The sequence below is a fragment of the Octopus bimaculoides genome, chromosome 11 (assembly GCF_001194135.2).
Source record: "Octopus bimaculoides isolate UCB-OBI-ISO-001 chromosome 11, ASM119413v2, whole genome shotgun sequence".
In the NCBI taxonomy this organism is placed as follows: Eukaryota; Metazoa; Mollusca; class Cephalopoda; order Octopoda; family Octopodidae; genus Octopus; species Octopus bimaculoides.
Genome location: NC_068991.1, coordinates 6,633,173 through 6,651,281, shown reverse-complemented (window position 1 = coordinate 6,651,281; position 18,109 = coordinate 6,633,173). Strand labels below are relative to the sequence as shown.

The window sequence follows — 18,109 nt, the reverse complement described above, 5'->3', positions numbered from 1 at the left end:
AATGCTTCTTTACCATTTCTTTAAGGCACTGGAAGATGAAATGACAGCCAGACACTCACACTTGCAGTCAGTCATCCAAGTTGGCAATGATCTCATTTCTGCCGGAAATTTCGGTGCAGACAAGATCCAAGAACGCATAGATGAGATTAACCAGCAGTGGGAGAGTTTGATTGACCTGGCAGCATATCGCAAACGCAGACTCAATGAGGCTGTTGATTACTATCAGGTAAATACATCAAAGTATTTATAATATTTTGCCTTTGTAATCAAATTACCTTTTCTTTATACAGCTCAGTTCTCCATGAAATCTTGTTTTACCTTAGTACACTAATAGGGATTCATAGATCTTATTCATTAAACATAATTATTTTTCTCTTATTATTAACATTAAATTGGTTATTAGATATTAGAGAAACATTAATGAAATAGTAAGATGTAATAATTATATGAGAAGTTTTAAAAAATGGAGATGCAGCTGGACAAATTTCTCCAGACAGAATCTTTGTTTGGGGCAAATTTAGTGTTAAGTCCATAATATATTGTTTGGTTCCATTATATAATTGATCTTTATGAATTATATTTTTACGATATTTAATAAAATATATATATCTCTGTTCTGATATGCTTAGCTACAACTTAGTCGCTAAATGCAATTCACCTGTTGTAATCCATATGTTTTAATGAGATAAAATCATACTTACCTGAATGAATATATTGTAACTTCTACTATGATGATTTATATGTTCAATGTTCTCTGATGAATGGAGATTTTTTTTTTTTTTTTAATCTTTTTTTTTGTCTTTTCTTTTTTTTCTCAGTTCTTTGCTGACGCTGATGACATTGATATCTGGATGTTGGATACTTTCCGTATCGTGTCCAGTGAAGATGTCGGACGTGATGAGGCCAGTGTACAATCTCTGCTTAAGAAACACAAGGTAAAAATTGAACCTCCTTGTCATCTCTCTCTCTTCCTCTCTACTTATCATTTATGTTTTGTAAATATATTTGGTGTTACAGCTTACAAGTTAAAGCTTATATTTTTTGGTAACTAATGGAGGATTTAGTACAGAACATCTGTCAACAGTTTTAAATGAAGTGTGAATGCAAATTGAAATTACTCTTACAATAGAGAATCAAAGAATGAGTAATTAGTGGAACCCAAATTAAAACTCCCTAATTGAGGTCTTGGTTCATTGCACTTCTTATGATAGATATTTCAGTTTTGAATTTACATGGCTAAGATTTATTTCATCTTAACACCTATGTTGTCATTATACTTCATAATAATTAATCCGTTACTGTTTGTTTGTAGGATGTTACAGATGAGCTCAAAAACTACCAGAGTGTCATTGAAAGTCTCCATGAACAAGCAACTAACCTTGGAGAACAAGTAAGTATTCAGAATATACCAGAAACTACATCAGCTTTTCTGTTTATGTCTTGAATGATTATGAAAGCCAGTATACAAAGTGGTTGGCATTAGGAAGGACATCCACCTGTAGAAACCATACAAAAGCTAACATTGGAGCTCAGTGCCGCCCTGCAGCGCTCCAGATATTGTCAAACCATCCAACCCATGCCAGCATAGAAAATGGATGTTGAATGATGATAATGACAGGCATATCTTTTATCTTTTTATTTGTTTCAGTCATTAGACTGTGACCATGTTGGGGCACTGCCTTGAAGAATTTCAAATGAATCGACCCCAGTACTTATTTTTAGCTTGGTACTGATTCCATTGATCTCTTCTGGCCTGGCAAACTGCTTGTCTGGCGGTGATGGGGGACACACAAACATACACATATGTAAATGAGGAGCTTCTTTCAGTTTCCATCTACCAAAGTTATTCACAAGATTTTGGTCAGCCTGGGGCTATAGTAGAAGACCCTTGCTCAAGGTATCGCGCAATGAGACTGAACCCAGAACCATGTGATTGGGAGGCAAACGTCTTACCACACAGCTGTGCCTGCACCTATATTTTAATGAATCACCTATCATATTTTGTTATATGTTTTAATCTAGAATTCGTAAATGGAGTCAGGCATATTTTGTACTTGACTCAAATTCAGGAATACCAGCGATGCTTGAAAGGTTATGAAGCTTACAAGCAATGGTGTCTTTATACCATAACCCTAAATATTCCACCGTGGTGAGCTTTGATATGAGCGTGAAGTATTCTGTGTATTTTGAAGCTTTTTTTTTTTTGTCTTTTACAACTTTGTCTCTTCTAATTAACAGGACCGAGAGTCTGATGACGTACAGAGTCGATTAGGTAGCATTGATCGCCGTTACCAAGAACTATTGGAGCTTGCCAAACTTCGCAAGCAGCGGTTGCTTGATGCCCTCTCTCTCTATAAACTTTTCAATGAAGCAGATGGTGTGCAGACTTGGATTGATGAGAAGGTAAGTTCTTGCTACTGAGCTTATTCATTTTTAAATGCTGTTTAAAGTATCTCTTGAATGAGAAAATATGTTACATCCCTAACATACAGTTACATTTTTTGTAATAAATTGTCAAGGATAGACTAGGAATTGTGGTTGTTGGGTATATATGATGCACCACATTAGTATTGCAAGACAGCAATAGTTTCATATGGTAGAAGAAATACTTGGGATAAATATTTTTAATTAGACCTCATAAGGTTGACCTTCACAGAATCTTTAGAACAGAATTGGTAAGTATTCTATTCCATATTCATCTAAACAGTAGCATCCTGCACTTTTTTTTTTCACCCAGTAAGAGGCTTGAATTCATAGTTTACAAAAAGACGCTTCCTTATTCAAAGTAGTCATATAATTTAGAAATTTGGGTTAACATTTTTATTAGTTGTAATTTAGAAAATCTATTTCTCTTACAATTGTTAGATATTTTATTTTTTAGCATATTTTGAAATTAACTTTTAAAAGAAAGGACTTGGTGACTAATTTTATATTATAATGTCAGTTGCAGTTAATTCTAGGGAATATAACAATTATATTTTATTTTACAGGAGAAATTCCTTGCAACAATTGTTATTACGGATGATATTGAAGAACTTGCTATTGTCAAACATCGCTTTGAAAGTTTCGAACATGAAATGAACTCTACGGCATCCAAGGTTGCAGTGGTGAACCAGCTGGCTCGGCAGTTGCTCCAAGTTGAACATCCTAATGCTGCTGATGTCATTGCTCGACAAAATCAGCTGAACCAAGAATGGAACACCTTGAGGTCGCTGGTTGACCAGAAGAGGGAGGAAATACATTTAGCTCATGGGTTGCAGAACTTCCACATTGAATGCAATGAGACTATTGTAAGTAACTGACCCTTTCTACCAATTTTAATGATTATTTTTTGCATCTTTCATTTACTGTATTAAAGTGTAATTTATTTTTTGAAATCTAAGACATTATCAAAAAAACCAATATCTCGGATATCTTTATTGTTAAAAGCAACCACTAAACTTTTGAACTTTCTGTTAAAGAAAAAGATTTATTTCTTTTCTATGTAATGTGCTTAGTTGAAATTTTATTTTGTTTATTACTCTAGGGCTGGATAAATGAAAAGGTGAAAATTATCGAATCAACTGAAGAACTTGGCAATGATTTAGCTGGTGTTATGACACTACAGAGACGGCTCAGTGGTATGGAACGAGACCTTGCTGCCATACAAGCCAAGGTAACTTATCTCTTTAACACTTTGTTTTCCATCTTGTATCTTTTGTTTTGTGTCTTTTATGGTCTTTTTTTTTTCTTAACTGTTGCTGTTTATGTTAAATTTCTTTATGTTTCCAGGTTGAATCGTTGCAAGTGGAAGCAGACAGACTACAAGAAACCAAACCTGAAGAAGCCCAGGCTATTCGTGAAAAGATCAATGACATCAGCAATGTATGGATGGATCTCAAAGAAATGGTAATTATATATTTTGAGCCTATGTTACATTTTTCTTTACAAGCCCCCAGAAAGGAAGTATTTTTTGTCTCAAGCTATTGCTAAATTCAAATTCCATTTAAATGGAATTCAAATAACCTCCTCGCATGCTTCTAACATTTATTATGGTAAATTGATAAAAAAAAATTTAATGAGGTTTTTACTCAAATGTTTGGATATTAATTTAAGAAAATATCATAAATTGTTTATTTAATAGCTCAAAGACAGGGATGAAAAACTTGGTGAAGCCGGAGAATTGCAACGCTTCCTTGGTAACCTCGACCATTTCCAGCAATGGTTATCTCGTACTCAGACAACTGTGGCATCAGAAGACATTCCCAACAATCTGGCTGATGCTGAGAAATTATTAAATCAACACCAACAGCTTAAAGATGAAATTGATGCTTATGCCCCAGAATATGCTAAGATGAAAGAGTTTGGTGATAAAGTTACTGAGGGCCAGGATGATCCACAGTATATGTTTCTGCGACAGGTGCGTTTCCAGTTTTGGTTTGTATTGTAAGAAATTCTTAATTGGCATAGATTTTTTTTCTTTTTTTAACCAAGTAAGAAAGAGTAGGAAATTGTGTCTTTGAAGGTATTGTTGGTGCGTAGGAAACTAAAGCTTAATCATAAAATCAATTAGTTGATTAGCTTGCTAAAAGCTTTGTTTTTGTTAAATAGGTTAACTAAAGAATATTTTCAAAATATATTACAAATTGGTAAATTCAGTGAGGAATTTTAGCAAATTATTCCATTTAATATAGAAACAAGTTTTTGCTTCAATTTCAAGGTAATTATTAGATACCAGAATACTAAATTTTGATAACTTTTTTTTTATTTCTAGCGTCTTCAAGCACTTGATGGCGGCTGGCAGGAATTGTTACAGATGTGGGAGAATAGACAGCAGCTTCTTTCTCAGAGTCTCAACTTGCAAGTAAGAATTTTGTTTATCTCTTTGATCTTCAGGAACAGGGAATATTTGAATATGAACTATTTAATGCTCAAATAAAAAAAACTCATCAAAGAGGCCCACCTTATCATGCTTATCTCTATTTCAAATGGAGATAAGCATGACGGGGAGCCTTAAGGATTGCATTGCAGTTGTACAAGTTTCATGAAATCAATATCCAAAGCTGTAAAAAACCATTTTATTTGATGGCAGCTCTCTTCTCTCTAAAATAATTGTTGCAAAAAAAAAAATCATCCTTGGTCCTATGTGCAAAACTAGACTTCCCATCAGCTTTAATGTAATTTAAACCTTTTTCTTTGAATATGCACTGCTGCAATTGGGGTGTATCTAACAAGCCTGTGTTCCTTTTTTTTTTTTTCATCAAATACAGTAACTCTGATGAACCCCTTTTTTTTTTTTTTACCTTTCCCTAATATGAAAGTCTGAATTTTTATGGTTTGAATTGATAGGAAAACAGGCTTCAATAGTTTTATGCACTATAGGTATTGTTCTGTAGAATCATCCAGTTGTGATTTTTAAAAGAACATTATAGTTTACATAATTGTGATATGAGAAGCAAATATAGTGTGATTAATAAGCCACATTTATTGTTGATAGTACACTGCATATTGTTATAGTGTGATATTAAGTATTATATTGTATTTAATTTACTGTTCATCTTACTTTTGTACCCATGGTAAATTTGGTGGATGAGTCATTCACATTTAAGAAAAGTATAAGACCCATTTAATTGAAGAACTAGCTTGAAAATCTGGAAACTTCATTCTAGTAAATTTGTGGTTTGATCATTGAAAAAGTAATTAATACTAAAGCTACTTTTTATGGTAGTAGGTATTGCTGTGTGAGCTGACAAGTGAATTTGGTAGATGGAAACTGTAAGAAGCCTATTCTGCTTATGTGTAAATTTGCATTGAATGGTCACATTCCACAGCTTCACTTGTCGCTGCACCTATCCCTTTAGGACTAATTACTCTATGCTTTCTTTCAAAGGTGTGGAATTAAAAAAATCCCTTGCTTGGAAAACCTGTAACTATTTGCAATAGAAAGAGCATCTTGCCATAAGATCCTCTCGGATATTTCCCCACCCATCCTATACTAGTAATGGATAAATGAACATTAATCCAACAAATGGGTGTTTATCTCTAAAGAAAGGTTAAAAGTCCAAAAAATTATAATCTGAAATAAAGAAAAATTTGGGTCTTTTTAAATTCCTCTTGATAAGTGAACCTGTTTCTTACATTGCCATTTTTATTACTCTACTCTAATTCAGCAGTAGTAAGCAACTATTGTGCTCTTTATCGTTAACAATCATAATTAGCTGTTACATTATTGTTTTATATATCATTACTCAAGAGTAATTTTCTATTTAAATTAGTTTTATTTCTTAATTTAATAGTTAAAAATTCTAAGGAATGCACTACTCAGAAAAAGACTTTAGCATTCTGCTTTAAGCATCAATCGCTGCCAATTCTGTACCCAGCTGTTCTGTGATAACCCTTGCCTGAAATCTTACATGTTTTGTAATCATTACAGCCTCGTTTTCGTTGCCAAGTTTTGGAGTCTTTGATAAGCATTTCATTCCATCACTTGTTTTACTCATAGCATGTATTCGGGTTAAATATTCTGTATTCATTATGGGGCGTCAAAGAAAAAGCAAGATTGGCAAGGAATTTAAGGTATTTTTACCAGTATGAGTTATAATTTTTATAGATTTATTTCATCTCACTGGATTTTCTTTTTTAACTGATTGTACAACTTTTTTTTTTTTTTTTTTAATGATAGATGTTCCTCAGGGATGCTAAACAAGGTGAGGTACTACTCAACCAACAAGAGAACTTCTTATCAAAAGAAGAAGTACCTGTAAGTATTATTATTACTTTTAATTCTAAACAGTTTATATTTCTCTTTTTTTACTTCTTTTTACACACATAGTTCCTACCATTGTGTATAGGGCTGGATGCGTGTGTGTATGGCAACTGATGGAATTTACATTTTTATGGAATTGGATTTGGAGACTTGATAACAATTTCTGTTCGTGAAAAAAGAGAAAAGGCACCCAATTTCTTAACTTACATCAATTTTGATTTTGTCAAAGGCATACGATTAAGATATACAAAATAGATTAAAAAACTTAAATTTTAAAATGTTGGTTGCGAAACATATAACAAATGGATATATCTTGTTTATAAACACATTATTAATTATGCAGCCACCAATCTATGGTAGTAAATATCTGGAATACAAATCTGCAATACAGATTAATTATTGAACTTGTTTACTTAGTCTTTGTATCTAATTATTATTTTTATTTTTATTTTATTTATTTTTTTTACTTGAATGCCTGAGGTTGGGGTGACACAGTTAGGTTGCTAAACTCTTAGCATGTGATTTCAAAAGACTAATTTATGGACTTTAAATGTTTAAGTTCAGAATATGTTAGAAGTAACGTAAATAATTTTTCATAGATTTGCAGCTCTACAAGAATTATCGCATTAAAATATTGATATATTCTACAAAAAATAAATTATAAAATAAGTTTTTAGATTATATTCTTTCCTGTAATGTATGTAGGTTTTGGGTTGGGAGGGTTGCTGCGAGTGGTGGTGGGACAATCTCATGTATTTATTAGTAAAATAGTTAACCTACTGTAATTTCAGTTTAGTTACCTCAAGCTGTCCCTATATATTTTATATTCTGTGGAGTTAAAAGCAGTCAATAGTAATATTCTAATAATATCTTCAAGAGCCTAAATTGAAATGTGAGCTCATTGTTTTAAACTGATTCGTACCATTTCCATCTCATCAACATAAAATTAATGAAAATTCCATGCTGAGAATTCGAAAAGTAATTTGCTGTGTGTAACCTTAATTATATTTAGGTTACTGTGTTCACTGCTGTTGACTATCACTTGAGCTAGTGTAGCTTTTTTTCTTTTTCTTTTTTTACTCTATTGAAAATTGCACAACTCTTGTTCAATTTTGTTTTAATGTATATGAAAGATTATGACAATTTTGTTTTTGTTTATATCTTAGTTTCTTTTCACACTGGCTAAAATGATTACACTTAAATGGTTTCATTAAACAGCTTTAGGAACTATGAACAGATTTTTGTTTTCTTTTTTTTATCTTAGTAAAGACAAAATGTGATGGAATCAGTAGAGCACTGAACAAAATGCCTTGTGGTATTTAATAGCATGTCTCTACTGTCTCCCACTGGCGGAGAGTTGTGACCTTGTGCTGATGTTAAAAATCACTATTATAGTTATTTTTAATTTAAACAAAATGCCTCTATAACTTAAAAACAGCACAGGTTATCTTGAAAGTTTTATTATAGTTTAAATGAATTCTCAGTTCTACAATTCTGAGAATATAGTGATTCCATGTAATGAAATACTACTGTTCTGTTGGTCATACTGCCAATATAAGATGGCTGGTTCACCAAAATCCTTTGTGATTTGTACTGGGACAGTCACATACCATTGTCTCTCTGTATGTTGTATCCATTTAACCGTGACATTGTCCAACGGTATTCTCACTACACAGAACAATCTGACTCTATTATGTATTAACATTTTAAAATATCTATTAAATTGTTGATAGTTTTATAGGATGTTGATTTATAGACTAAATATTTATTTGTCCATATGTGTATCAATATTTTCTTTGCCCAACTGTATAATTTGTAGGCTATATACATACATACATATATATATGCTTTTATATTTTCTGATATTTAAAAACAAATGATTGCATTGTAGTTGGAGCTCTGATTCAAATTATGAATCATCCTCGTTCCAATTTTAAGACCTTATCTCAGCCCTGCACAAGTAATATAATTAAAATGTTATTTTTTAAAATTATATTAGCCAGTATGATATATTTAAGGTTTTTAAACTGTTTTATTGCTTGTTTAGTAAGTCCTACTTGGTGCTACCACTTTATTTGCTGTCTCTGCAGTAAGTCAGTGTATAACTAGTGTCTTTTGTTACACAGAGTGCCATTGGACTTGACAAGCAGGTAACTTGGTGTCTGCTGCTGCTGTGTTAATGGATGTAGATAGCATGCTAACTTAGCTTGGTGCCACACAAAAAAAAAAATACCATTCAGTTGGCTTGCCATTGTTTTTCCTTCTATAGAAAATTATTGTTTAATTTATGGAATCTATCGATTTGTTTTATATCCAGAATATTTAGGTAAAACTTAATCTGTTAATACAATGTAAAACTAGAATTTTAAATTTCATTAATATGAAAGAAAAAAAAAATGGTTGTAGCTCTCAAAAACATTAAAAAACTAATGGTTTGGCTTTATTTCTTCATAAAAATATATTTTTAAATGTGTTATGGTCATAAAAAAAAAAGAAGTTATGCTGCTTGCTTTATTTTGGAAAGTAGTCTTTAAATCAGTTTTCTGTTGACACGATAAAACGACACCAAATAATTCATTTAGCAGAAATATCTCGTGTAATTTTTGAATTATTAGTGTTAATTAATAAGCCCCATAGAATATGAATGGAAATTAGTTTTTGTTATTTTTATACATAATATATTTGTTCAGATATATTTCATTACTAAACTAAAAAATATATATATAAACATAAAATATTATAAAAGTTTTGGATTGAAAAGAGAATGATTTAAAAAATTTTAAATGTACCCATCTCCTTTGTAAAAGTCTGTCCAGAAATTAGGATCATAAAAATCATAAACTAGTGCTATGTCTATAGCTATGCTTCAGATATTTAAATTTAAAATTATTGCTATAAATTTCAAGCAGCAATTTTTATCACATCCAAATTCCACAGACCACTTGATATTAAAAAGCAAAATAACAGTTTAGCATATTTTAACAAGCTTTCTAGTTAGCAGTAAAAGCAATGGCACCAGACTAGGAATGGCTCAATAACATGTTGTCATTGTTGAGATGTCAAATGTTCATTGTTTTTGTTGTTCTAAATTTTTATTTTTATTTTTTTTCTCTTTAGTTTTATATATATATACTGAGTGTGTTTATATATTATATATATATATATATATATATACATATATATATATACTGAGTGTGTTGATATCTGCTCACAGTTCTCCATTTTTTTCCTCTTCTATCTCTTTCAGATTTTTCTTATGCACATTGAGTATATTGTCTTCAACATATTCAGATAAATATGCAATTTTGCTAAAATCTAGACCAATATTATTAATTTTTCTTCGTTTCTAAAACATTCTACTTCAGTACTTCTTTCTTGAAGTGTTCTAACTTTGATTCACTCATTTTCATATTCCTTGGCATTTTGCTATATAAGTGTGAATTGGTGTGTTGTTGGAATTACTTAATACCATTCTTTCAGTGGGATTTTTTGTTTTGTATTTCATCTTTTACTCATGTCATTATTAACAGAATTTTGGTGTTGGATCATATGTCACTAAATAGTCTTAAAGATTAAGAAAATTATTAACTATTAATTATAGATTTGAAACAGATAAGGATCTGGTATTAATTATAATAATTTACAAAAGAATACAAAATGCTGTTTATATGTTCAGTTTTTGCTTTAATTTCTAACCGTTAATTTTTGTCCCACCCCCCTAAATCATTGTTTCACAAGTTGTAGATTTTTAAGTTGTGAAATCAAGTTTAGCAGAATTAACTTGTATATTGTTCCTGTGACTAATAACTGTCCTGCCAACTCTATTATGCTAAGAGAAATTAATTGATGGATAAAAAACTAACAAAAATTGTTTTAAATTCCTTTTGGGTCTAAAAGAGAGAAAAAAAAAACAAATAAAAAACAGTTTGTTTTGTTAGCTTTCTTAAATTTTTTTTATTATTATTGATACAATTGTTCTTCATTCTTTTCTTTTTTTTGTTTTGCTCCATTTTCCTCTGTCTCTCTAAAACTCTTTAATTGCTTTGGTTACTCTTCAATATTCAAACTAAATTTGTTTCTGATTCATATATGTGGATTTTATAACTGGTGGTTGGTTGTTAAGGTTCTTCCAGTTCAGTTTCTCTCATTAAACTTTGAATACTAATGTTACAAGTGTATTATTCACTAACTTTATAATTTGTTCTTTTAAAAGTGTTCTGCTTGGATGAAAGTAGAATTATCTTGTTTATCTTCTTGCCAACTTCTCTATTAATTGCTATAAAACTATTCTTCACTGACAATATCTTCATTCTGTTGCTATCAGTAATTATTACAGCTAAAGTTTGTGTGTAAATTGTATGCATTTAAAACAATGTTATATTAATTTCTGGTTTTCAAGTCTTTTCAAGCTCCTGCCATCTTCTATGGCATGTCTGTCCTTATCTATATTCTTGGCACATATATTTCTGCAGTGTTGTAATCTCTATGTGCCTATCATTAAAATTGTTTCAATTTGTTCTCTGTTAGCTCAATATTGTTTTTTTGTTTTTTTTTTTATTGAACATTGTTGTTGTGCTTTTCAGCATACTGTACTTGTGTGATGGGTGTGGATTTGTTTTTTTTTTGTTTTTTTTTTTTTTTGTATTGCTGTTCAGGAAACGTAATGGGAGGGTCATAATTGCTTGTGTGTAATTTTAAACGTTTCTCTTTTCAATAGTCTATTGAAATAGTTAATTATTAAAGGGGAAGAAAAGATACTTTTTTTTTTTTTTTTTTTTTTTTTTTTTTTTGCCTCATATGTAAATAATTTGAGGATTTTGGCAAAAGGATTACCGTTATTATTATTTTGAAATAAATTTCACGCATGAGAGAGAATGAAATTGTCTTTTCGTAGTTATATATTTTAGATGAATTTGCTACTCTTTAGCTTTAATATAACATTCTTTCTATACCTAACTAATCCTGTATAACGACACTTAATCTTGTCTATTTGGTTAATTATGCTGTCAAGAAAGATTTAGTCAGTATTTTTACATTTATGATTAGAACTATTCTATATTTCAATCACTGCTTGATTCTTAATGACTTAGTGGAGTATTGTATAGATAACACTTTCCAGTGACATGATTGCTTAGCATAAGATTAGAATGATCTTTATTATATAATCAAATTGTTTGATTATAAAATATGATGACTCGAGTCAAAATTTTTATTTCAAATCTGAGCAAAACTGTTACTGAAGGAACTCATTTCCTACAACTTTTGCTGCCAGCTTGATGACTTGAAATGTCCTGGTTAAATTGCTAAGGAGTTGCTAATACTCTTTTTGAAATAACAAATTGGTTCATGTGTCTCTGACAGAAGTTCTATTTACCTCTAGGGTCCTTCATTCTAGTTTCACTGGTTATGTTTTAGATTTTTGGTCATTTGCTATAGCATCTCAATATTTTAGATTACTAGTGGTAAATGGCACTAATTAAGAATGTTTTTTTGGACGCAACTGTGAAAAGGAGATTAATTTTCACCTCATTGTGATTTATTTTTAAGAATTTGATTTTTAAAATAGTTTCTTGTAACAGACATTAATAGTTCAATTTTTAAATGATTGGATAGTTAAACTTTTTTTCCATTTTTTTTTTTCCTCCTTTTCTAGTGGTAGTAACATTTCTTCAGGAAATAAACTCTATTTGCATGAAGGGGGTAGGAATCTTTCTTTCTGACAGCTTTATTGATGTTTGATGGTTTTTATTAAAACATGTTTTTATATTGTATTTGATTCCTACATGTTCTTAGATCTCTATTTCGTTTAATATTAATTCAATTAAAATATCTTTAATCTTAGACGTTAATAATTACATCCTATGTGCACATAACTGAACTACAATTCTTACCTCTTGTAAGAATTTCTATTGGTGCTTACAAATAAAAGAAATGAAAAATATGTCAAGTCTATTTGTCTAATATAAAGCCATAGCTTTTTCATTTAAAATTCCTGTCGCCACTTAAATGTTAACATCTGTTTTTAAGATTTAAAAAAAAAAAAAATCCAAGCAGATCAAGTTGCCAATTTTCTCCTTTGGCTGGCAGCTAATTAATACTGCTGCTGCTGGTTAAGACCCAGTTCAAACTGCCTTGCAGTTAATTATTTCCTTAAATCTGGATGAAACTAACAATGAATTTTAATACCTCATTCCTATGAGGTATTAAAATTTACTTTTATCAATATTTTGGTTCATATATGGCATACATTTACATATTTTATTTTTAAAAAAAACACTAAATTTGTTAGAAAATTCACTATGTTATTAAATTAACAATAAGTATTATTAAAACTGTTCCAGAACCAGTTTTAATGTTGTATATTACATTCTAAATAAATTATTGCATAGATGTACGTTAAAAAAATACTGATATTACAATTGTTCTAAATACTACTAATAATAATAGTAATTAAGATGTTGATAAATACTAGTTTAATCTGTTTGACTTGTTAATGTTGGCTAATGTTTTTGTTTTTTTTTGTATGGGTTTTTTTTTATTTTGTTTTTCCTTACTTATTATGACAAACTTTCTCCCTTCAGAACTCATTGGAAGCTGCTGAAAATATCATTAAAAAACATGAAGCGTTTATCACCACAATGGATGCAAATGATGAGAAAATTAACAACGTTTTGCAATTTGGACACAGACTTATCGAAGACAACAACCATGCTGCTGACAAAATCAGCAAGAAAGCAGAAAACATCAACGAAAGGTAAGGACAATGTTTGTGAAATGAAATTGCAAAAATCTGCAGACTACATAGTAGTCAGCATTGGTCAAAATTAGCTTATTGGGGGCCCAACTTAACATACAAGACCCAGGGGGATTTCTCTCACTCTCTTCCCCCAGCTTCCCTTATAGAAAGAACATACATGACTAATTTAAAATAATGTGGATAAATATGCATTACATTTGACAAAGAAATCTGAATGCTGAAGGATTAAGGTATGTGATTTGAGGGTAAGTTGGGTACTATTGTTAGCAGGTCCTGCAACTATTCAATAGCTCCATCATTAGGTTACTGTAAAGAGGAGGTCTTTAACTGTCTTTGTTTGGACCCAGGTTAGCTCTGATAAAGCAGACCTGTGATAAAAAAGCATTCCAGTCATGACCATCCTGTTTATTTGTATATCAAGGGCTACATTATTCAATGTGCCTTTTTTTTTTTTTTTTTTTTTTTTTTGTCTTTGTCTTCAAACTGTAGGGTTTGTGATTTGAGGGGATATTTGGCAACTATTTCTAGCAGTTTGAGCAACCACTAAGGCTCTGTCATTAGTTCATGTTGTTTAGCTCCCAAGCCTTACCTATGATGAAAGGTATTGCAGTCATGACTTTACCATCGTTTTGTATGTCAAGGGCTATATGTTGAAAATGTGTTCCCTCTCTCCCTAACGTATCTTTCCATTTTGAAGGAGGTAGAATGATTTGAGAGCTGCTTTAGCTGCTATTTCTAACAAGCTGTTCTACCACATAAAGGCTTATGCTTTGGCCTGAAAAGTAGTCTTGAATGCCTTTTATCATTAGCTTGCTTCCCCCTCTTTCTTCTTAAGGTAGTCAGTCAGCTTTCTCCAATTACTATTTCCAGCAATTTCAGTTCAGGATTTTATTAAAAGATGCTTACCCAAGGTGCTGCACACGGGATCCAAAACCCCACACGGCCATATTTGTGTGTTTATTGATTTAAGTGTATACTGTTGTAGTTTAGCCCCAGGTCAGCTTTTTTTGAGCAGATCTGTTTATGAAGAGTATTGAAACCACAACCACCTTCCTGTAATTTAAAGAAAAAAAATCTTTTTCCCATTTACAGGCGTAATGCAAACAGGCAACGTGCATATGAACAACTGGAACGCCTTAAAGACCAGAGAATGCTACAACAGTTCTTCCAAGACTGTGAAGAAGTAAATATTATTTAATATTTTTCCTTTTGAATTTCATATTTTCCCCTCATATCGTTTGGGAGAGTTTAATATACGAAATACTTTTATTTTCTTTTTAGTTACGAGACTGGCTTCAAGATAAAATGTCAGCTGCTCAAGATGAGACTTATCGTGATGCTAAAAACCTGCACAGCAAATATATGCGACATCAAGCTTTTGAATCTGAAATTGCAGCTAATAAAGATCGACTTTTGAAACTTCGTGAGGTACTTTTTTTTTTTTGTTTGTTCTCTATCTTGCCCAATTAAAGTGTAATTTTGTCATATAAACTCTAATTACTTTATTTAATAAGTGCAGGCATGACTGTGTGGTTGAGAAGTTTGCTTCCCAACCATATGGTCTTGGGTTCAGTTCCACTGCACAGCACCCCCCCCTCTTCATTTTGAAACTTTCAAACCGAAGGGGAGGTTAGTTCTAGGAAATATACAACATTAAAATAAACAAAGTTTCTATTGATTGTTAAATCAAATTTGATTGCAGTACATGATGTTGAAAATGGCTTGGAAACCATCTGTTGGATCTGCAAAATAAACTTCAGTGACAGGCTGAAATAGAATTTATATTTCAGAGACTGTTGTAAGAGAAATGATTATAAAATTATAGACAATAGTTGAGGTGAGAGCTTTTAGTGCTGAGAGTAAACAAGATGGGCTGTGAAGACTTGAAAGATGTCTGTTAAATATGTGGGGTTTATAGATCTGTGAGACTTAATTGAATATTTTCCCCATTAGAAAAATAGGTTTCCAAATATTGATCTGTTTAAAAAAAAAAATTTTAATATTTCTATTTTAGGCTGGTGAAGGTTTGTTGAAAGATAAACCAGAAGCTGCTGAGCAGGTTGGTCCCGTTCTTGAGAGTCTCAGCAATCAATGGGAAGAGCTCGAAAACACCACCAAGGATAAGGGTGAGCGGTTGTTTGATGCTAATCGCTCAGTCCTCTACGAACAGAGCTGTGATGACATTGATGGTTGGATTCAACAGCTGGAATCCCAAGTTGTTACTGAAGAATTTGGTAGAGATTTAACCACTGTGAACATTCAAATGCAGAGGCAAAATGTAAGTATTGTTTAATTTAATTACGTTAATTAAATGTTTGATTAAAAATTCTTTTTTTTTTTTTTTTTTTTTTCCTTGCTTTTTTATATCTTTAATTTGTATATTTCTGTTAAACAGCAATTGGAAGGCCAGATGAAATGTAAAGAGAACCAAGTGTTAGAACTTGATAAACAAGCTAATTACCTGAAAACTATGGATCCTAATAAGGAGGCTGAAATCGAAGCTCGCAAAGTGGCGGTTGCTGAGCGGTAAAATATCAGTTTTTTTAACTTTTGAAAATTCTGTTATCAAAATGCTAATTAGTAATTCATAAATATGCACACATGCACACATTCAATAGTAATTTACTTGGATTATTTTATGTTGCAGGTTCATGAAAATTCAGGCACCTTTGTTAGTAAGACGATCTCAACTTGAGAGAGTCAAACGAATTCATCAGTTTCAGCGTGATATTGAAGATGAAAAAATGTGGGTTGAAGAAAAGATGCCCCTGGCAACCTCTGGCAACTATGGCAACAGCCTTCTTAGTGTTCAGTTACTAATGAAGAAAACACATGTAAGTAGTTCATCATCATCATTTAATGTCTGTTTTTCATGTTAACATAGGTTGGATAGTTTGACAGGAACCGACCAGCTGCACCAGGCTCCGATTGTCTATTTTGACATGGTTTCTACAGCTGAATGCCCTTCCTAACACCAACCACTTTACATTGATTTACTTTACATGATTTGCTAACTGATCTGATTATCAGTTTTAAAGAATAATTTTGATGGAACCCGATAGTGTAGACTAAATTTAACAGTAGTTGTAAAATGTAATCTGAAATAGTGAGGTTCTCTTTCCCAATTTTTTCTAATTCAGTGCAAATACATATTTATAGGCATTTTCCATTTTGTTTTCATTTCTTTAGTCATTGCAAACAGAAATTGAAAACCACGAACCCCGTATTGATTCTGTTATTGCTGTTGGCCAAGAATTGGTTAATGAACAACATCCACAAGCTGATGAATTCCAACAACACATTGATGACCTTAGCAGTAAGTGGAAAACTCTAAAGGATGCTGTGGATGCAAGGAAAGCTCGCCTACAGCTCTCAGATATTGCCCAACAGGTATGTGAGAACAATTAGTAACATTTTATTAAAATGTGACTTGCTGCTTTTTGCTTCCCTTTTTTTTTTTTTAAAGAAATTTTTTAGCCCTTTGTCTGACCTGAGTATCACATGTAATATGCAGGACATATTTTCCTGGCAACCATGCATCATATATGATACGCATTTCTAACTTTTTCAACCAACAGATTAACTTGGGACTCTAGAAAGGAAAGTTTTATATTCCTTTGAACATATGAAACAAGGGCTAACTATAATTTTTGAAAACAAGCATATGCATTTAAGACAAACTTATGGAAATGCTTTGGACAGACAAAAGGGATTTTTTTTCTCTTAATTAAAAAAAACTGCTTTTTCAAATAATTCATGTATTGTTGGAAGCCTCTGTTGTCTTTTTTAGTACTATCAAGATACTTCTGAGGCAGAATCTTGGATGAGTGAACAAGAACTTTACATGATGGGTGAGGAACGGGCCAAAGATGAAATTGGTGCACAAAATATGCTTAAGAAACACCAGAATCTCGAATCCGCTGTTGAGGACTATGCAGATGTTGTCCGCCAGTTGGGTGAGAGAAGCAGAAATTTGATTGAACAGGAACATCCAGAAAGGTGAGATTATCTCTTTGGTTATTTTTCATTCTAATGTAAAAATAAGGAAAATATTTACAGCATAGAAGACATATTAGCTGTTCAAAAAATACACAAAAACTGTTGACTTAAAAATTTATTTGGTGTCAAGATATTTTGTCACACCAACTGCAACCTGGTCACTGATACAGTTCCATTTGCATTCAAAGTATGTTTGGCTGCCAAATGATCAAACTTTAAACCTCTGATTTTTTTTTAAAAAAACCTTTTTTCTGGAACAAGTAAATTATCTTTTGAGATTCAGCATGAAAAATTACATCAATACACCAAATTTGAAAATTTTCACTCTAATTTTAACATTTCAAAAAGTGCAGCCAAACAGAAAAGATTCCATTCACACTGTGTCAATGACCAGATAGTGCAACAAAAATTTTGACACCCGATAAATTTGAGTGAAATCGTGTGTTTTTGAATGGCTTGGCTGTAATTGTTTTAATTTCAATACGTGGTCTCAGATCTAATCACTTACTTGGCAATCACACCTATGAAACAAATATTAGTTTTAATTTAATCTTGATTTACTTTTGTCAAATAAATGCAAATAAATATTTAAAAAAAATTTTGTTGCC

General features: G+C 31.5%; 1 protein-coding gene across 1 annotated transcript in view; it reads left to right on the top strand.

Moving 5' to 3' along the window:
• Positions 1-18,109, top strand: part of LOC106877151 (spectrin beta chain) — a 76,372-nt gene that overhangs the window by 41,907 nt on the left and 16,356 nt on the right. Inside the window, exons 14-32 of the mRNA XM_052971501.1 lie at positions 26-226; positions 819-935; positions 1,313-1,390; positions 2,239-2,403; positions 2,991-3,290; positions 3,527-3,655; positions 3,772-3,888; positions 4,124-4,399; positions 4,754-4,843; positions 6,662-6,739; positions 8,872-8,895; positions 13,327-13,499; positions 14,595-14,685; positions 14,784-14,930; positions 15,517-15,780; positions 15,898-16,028; positions 16,150-16,336; positions 16,692-16,892; positions 17,293-17,501. Coding sequence (XP_052827461.1) covers positions 26-226; positions 819-935; positions 1,313-1,390; positions 2,239-2,403; positions 2,991-3,290; positions 3,527-3,655; positions 3,772-3,888; positions 4,124-4,399; positions 4,754-4,843; positions 6,662-6,739; positions 8,872-8,895; positions 13,327-13,499; positions 14,595-14,685; positions 14,784-14,930; positions 15,517-15,780; positions 15,898-16,028; positions 16,150-16,336; positions 16,692-16,892; positions 17,293-17,501 — 2,978 coding nt within the window. The remainder of the gene's footprint in view (positions 1-25; positions 227-818; positions 936-1,312; positions 1,391-2,238; positions 2,404-2,990; positions 3,291-3,526; positions 3,656-3,771; positions 3,889-4,123; positions 4,400-4,753; positions 4,844-6,661; positions 6,740-8,871; positions 8,896-13,326; positions 13,500-14,594; positions 14,686-14,783; positions 14,931-15,516; positions 15,781-15,897; positions 16,029-16,149; positions 16,337-16,691; positions 16,893-17,292; positions 17,502-18,109) is intronic.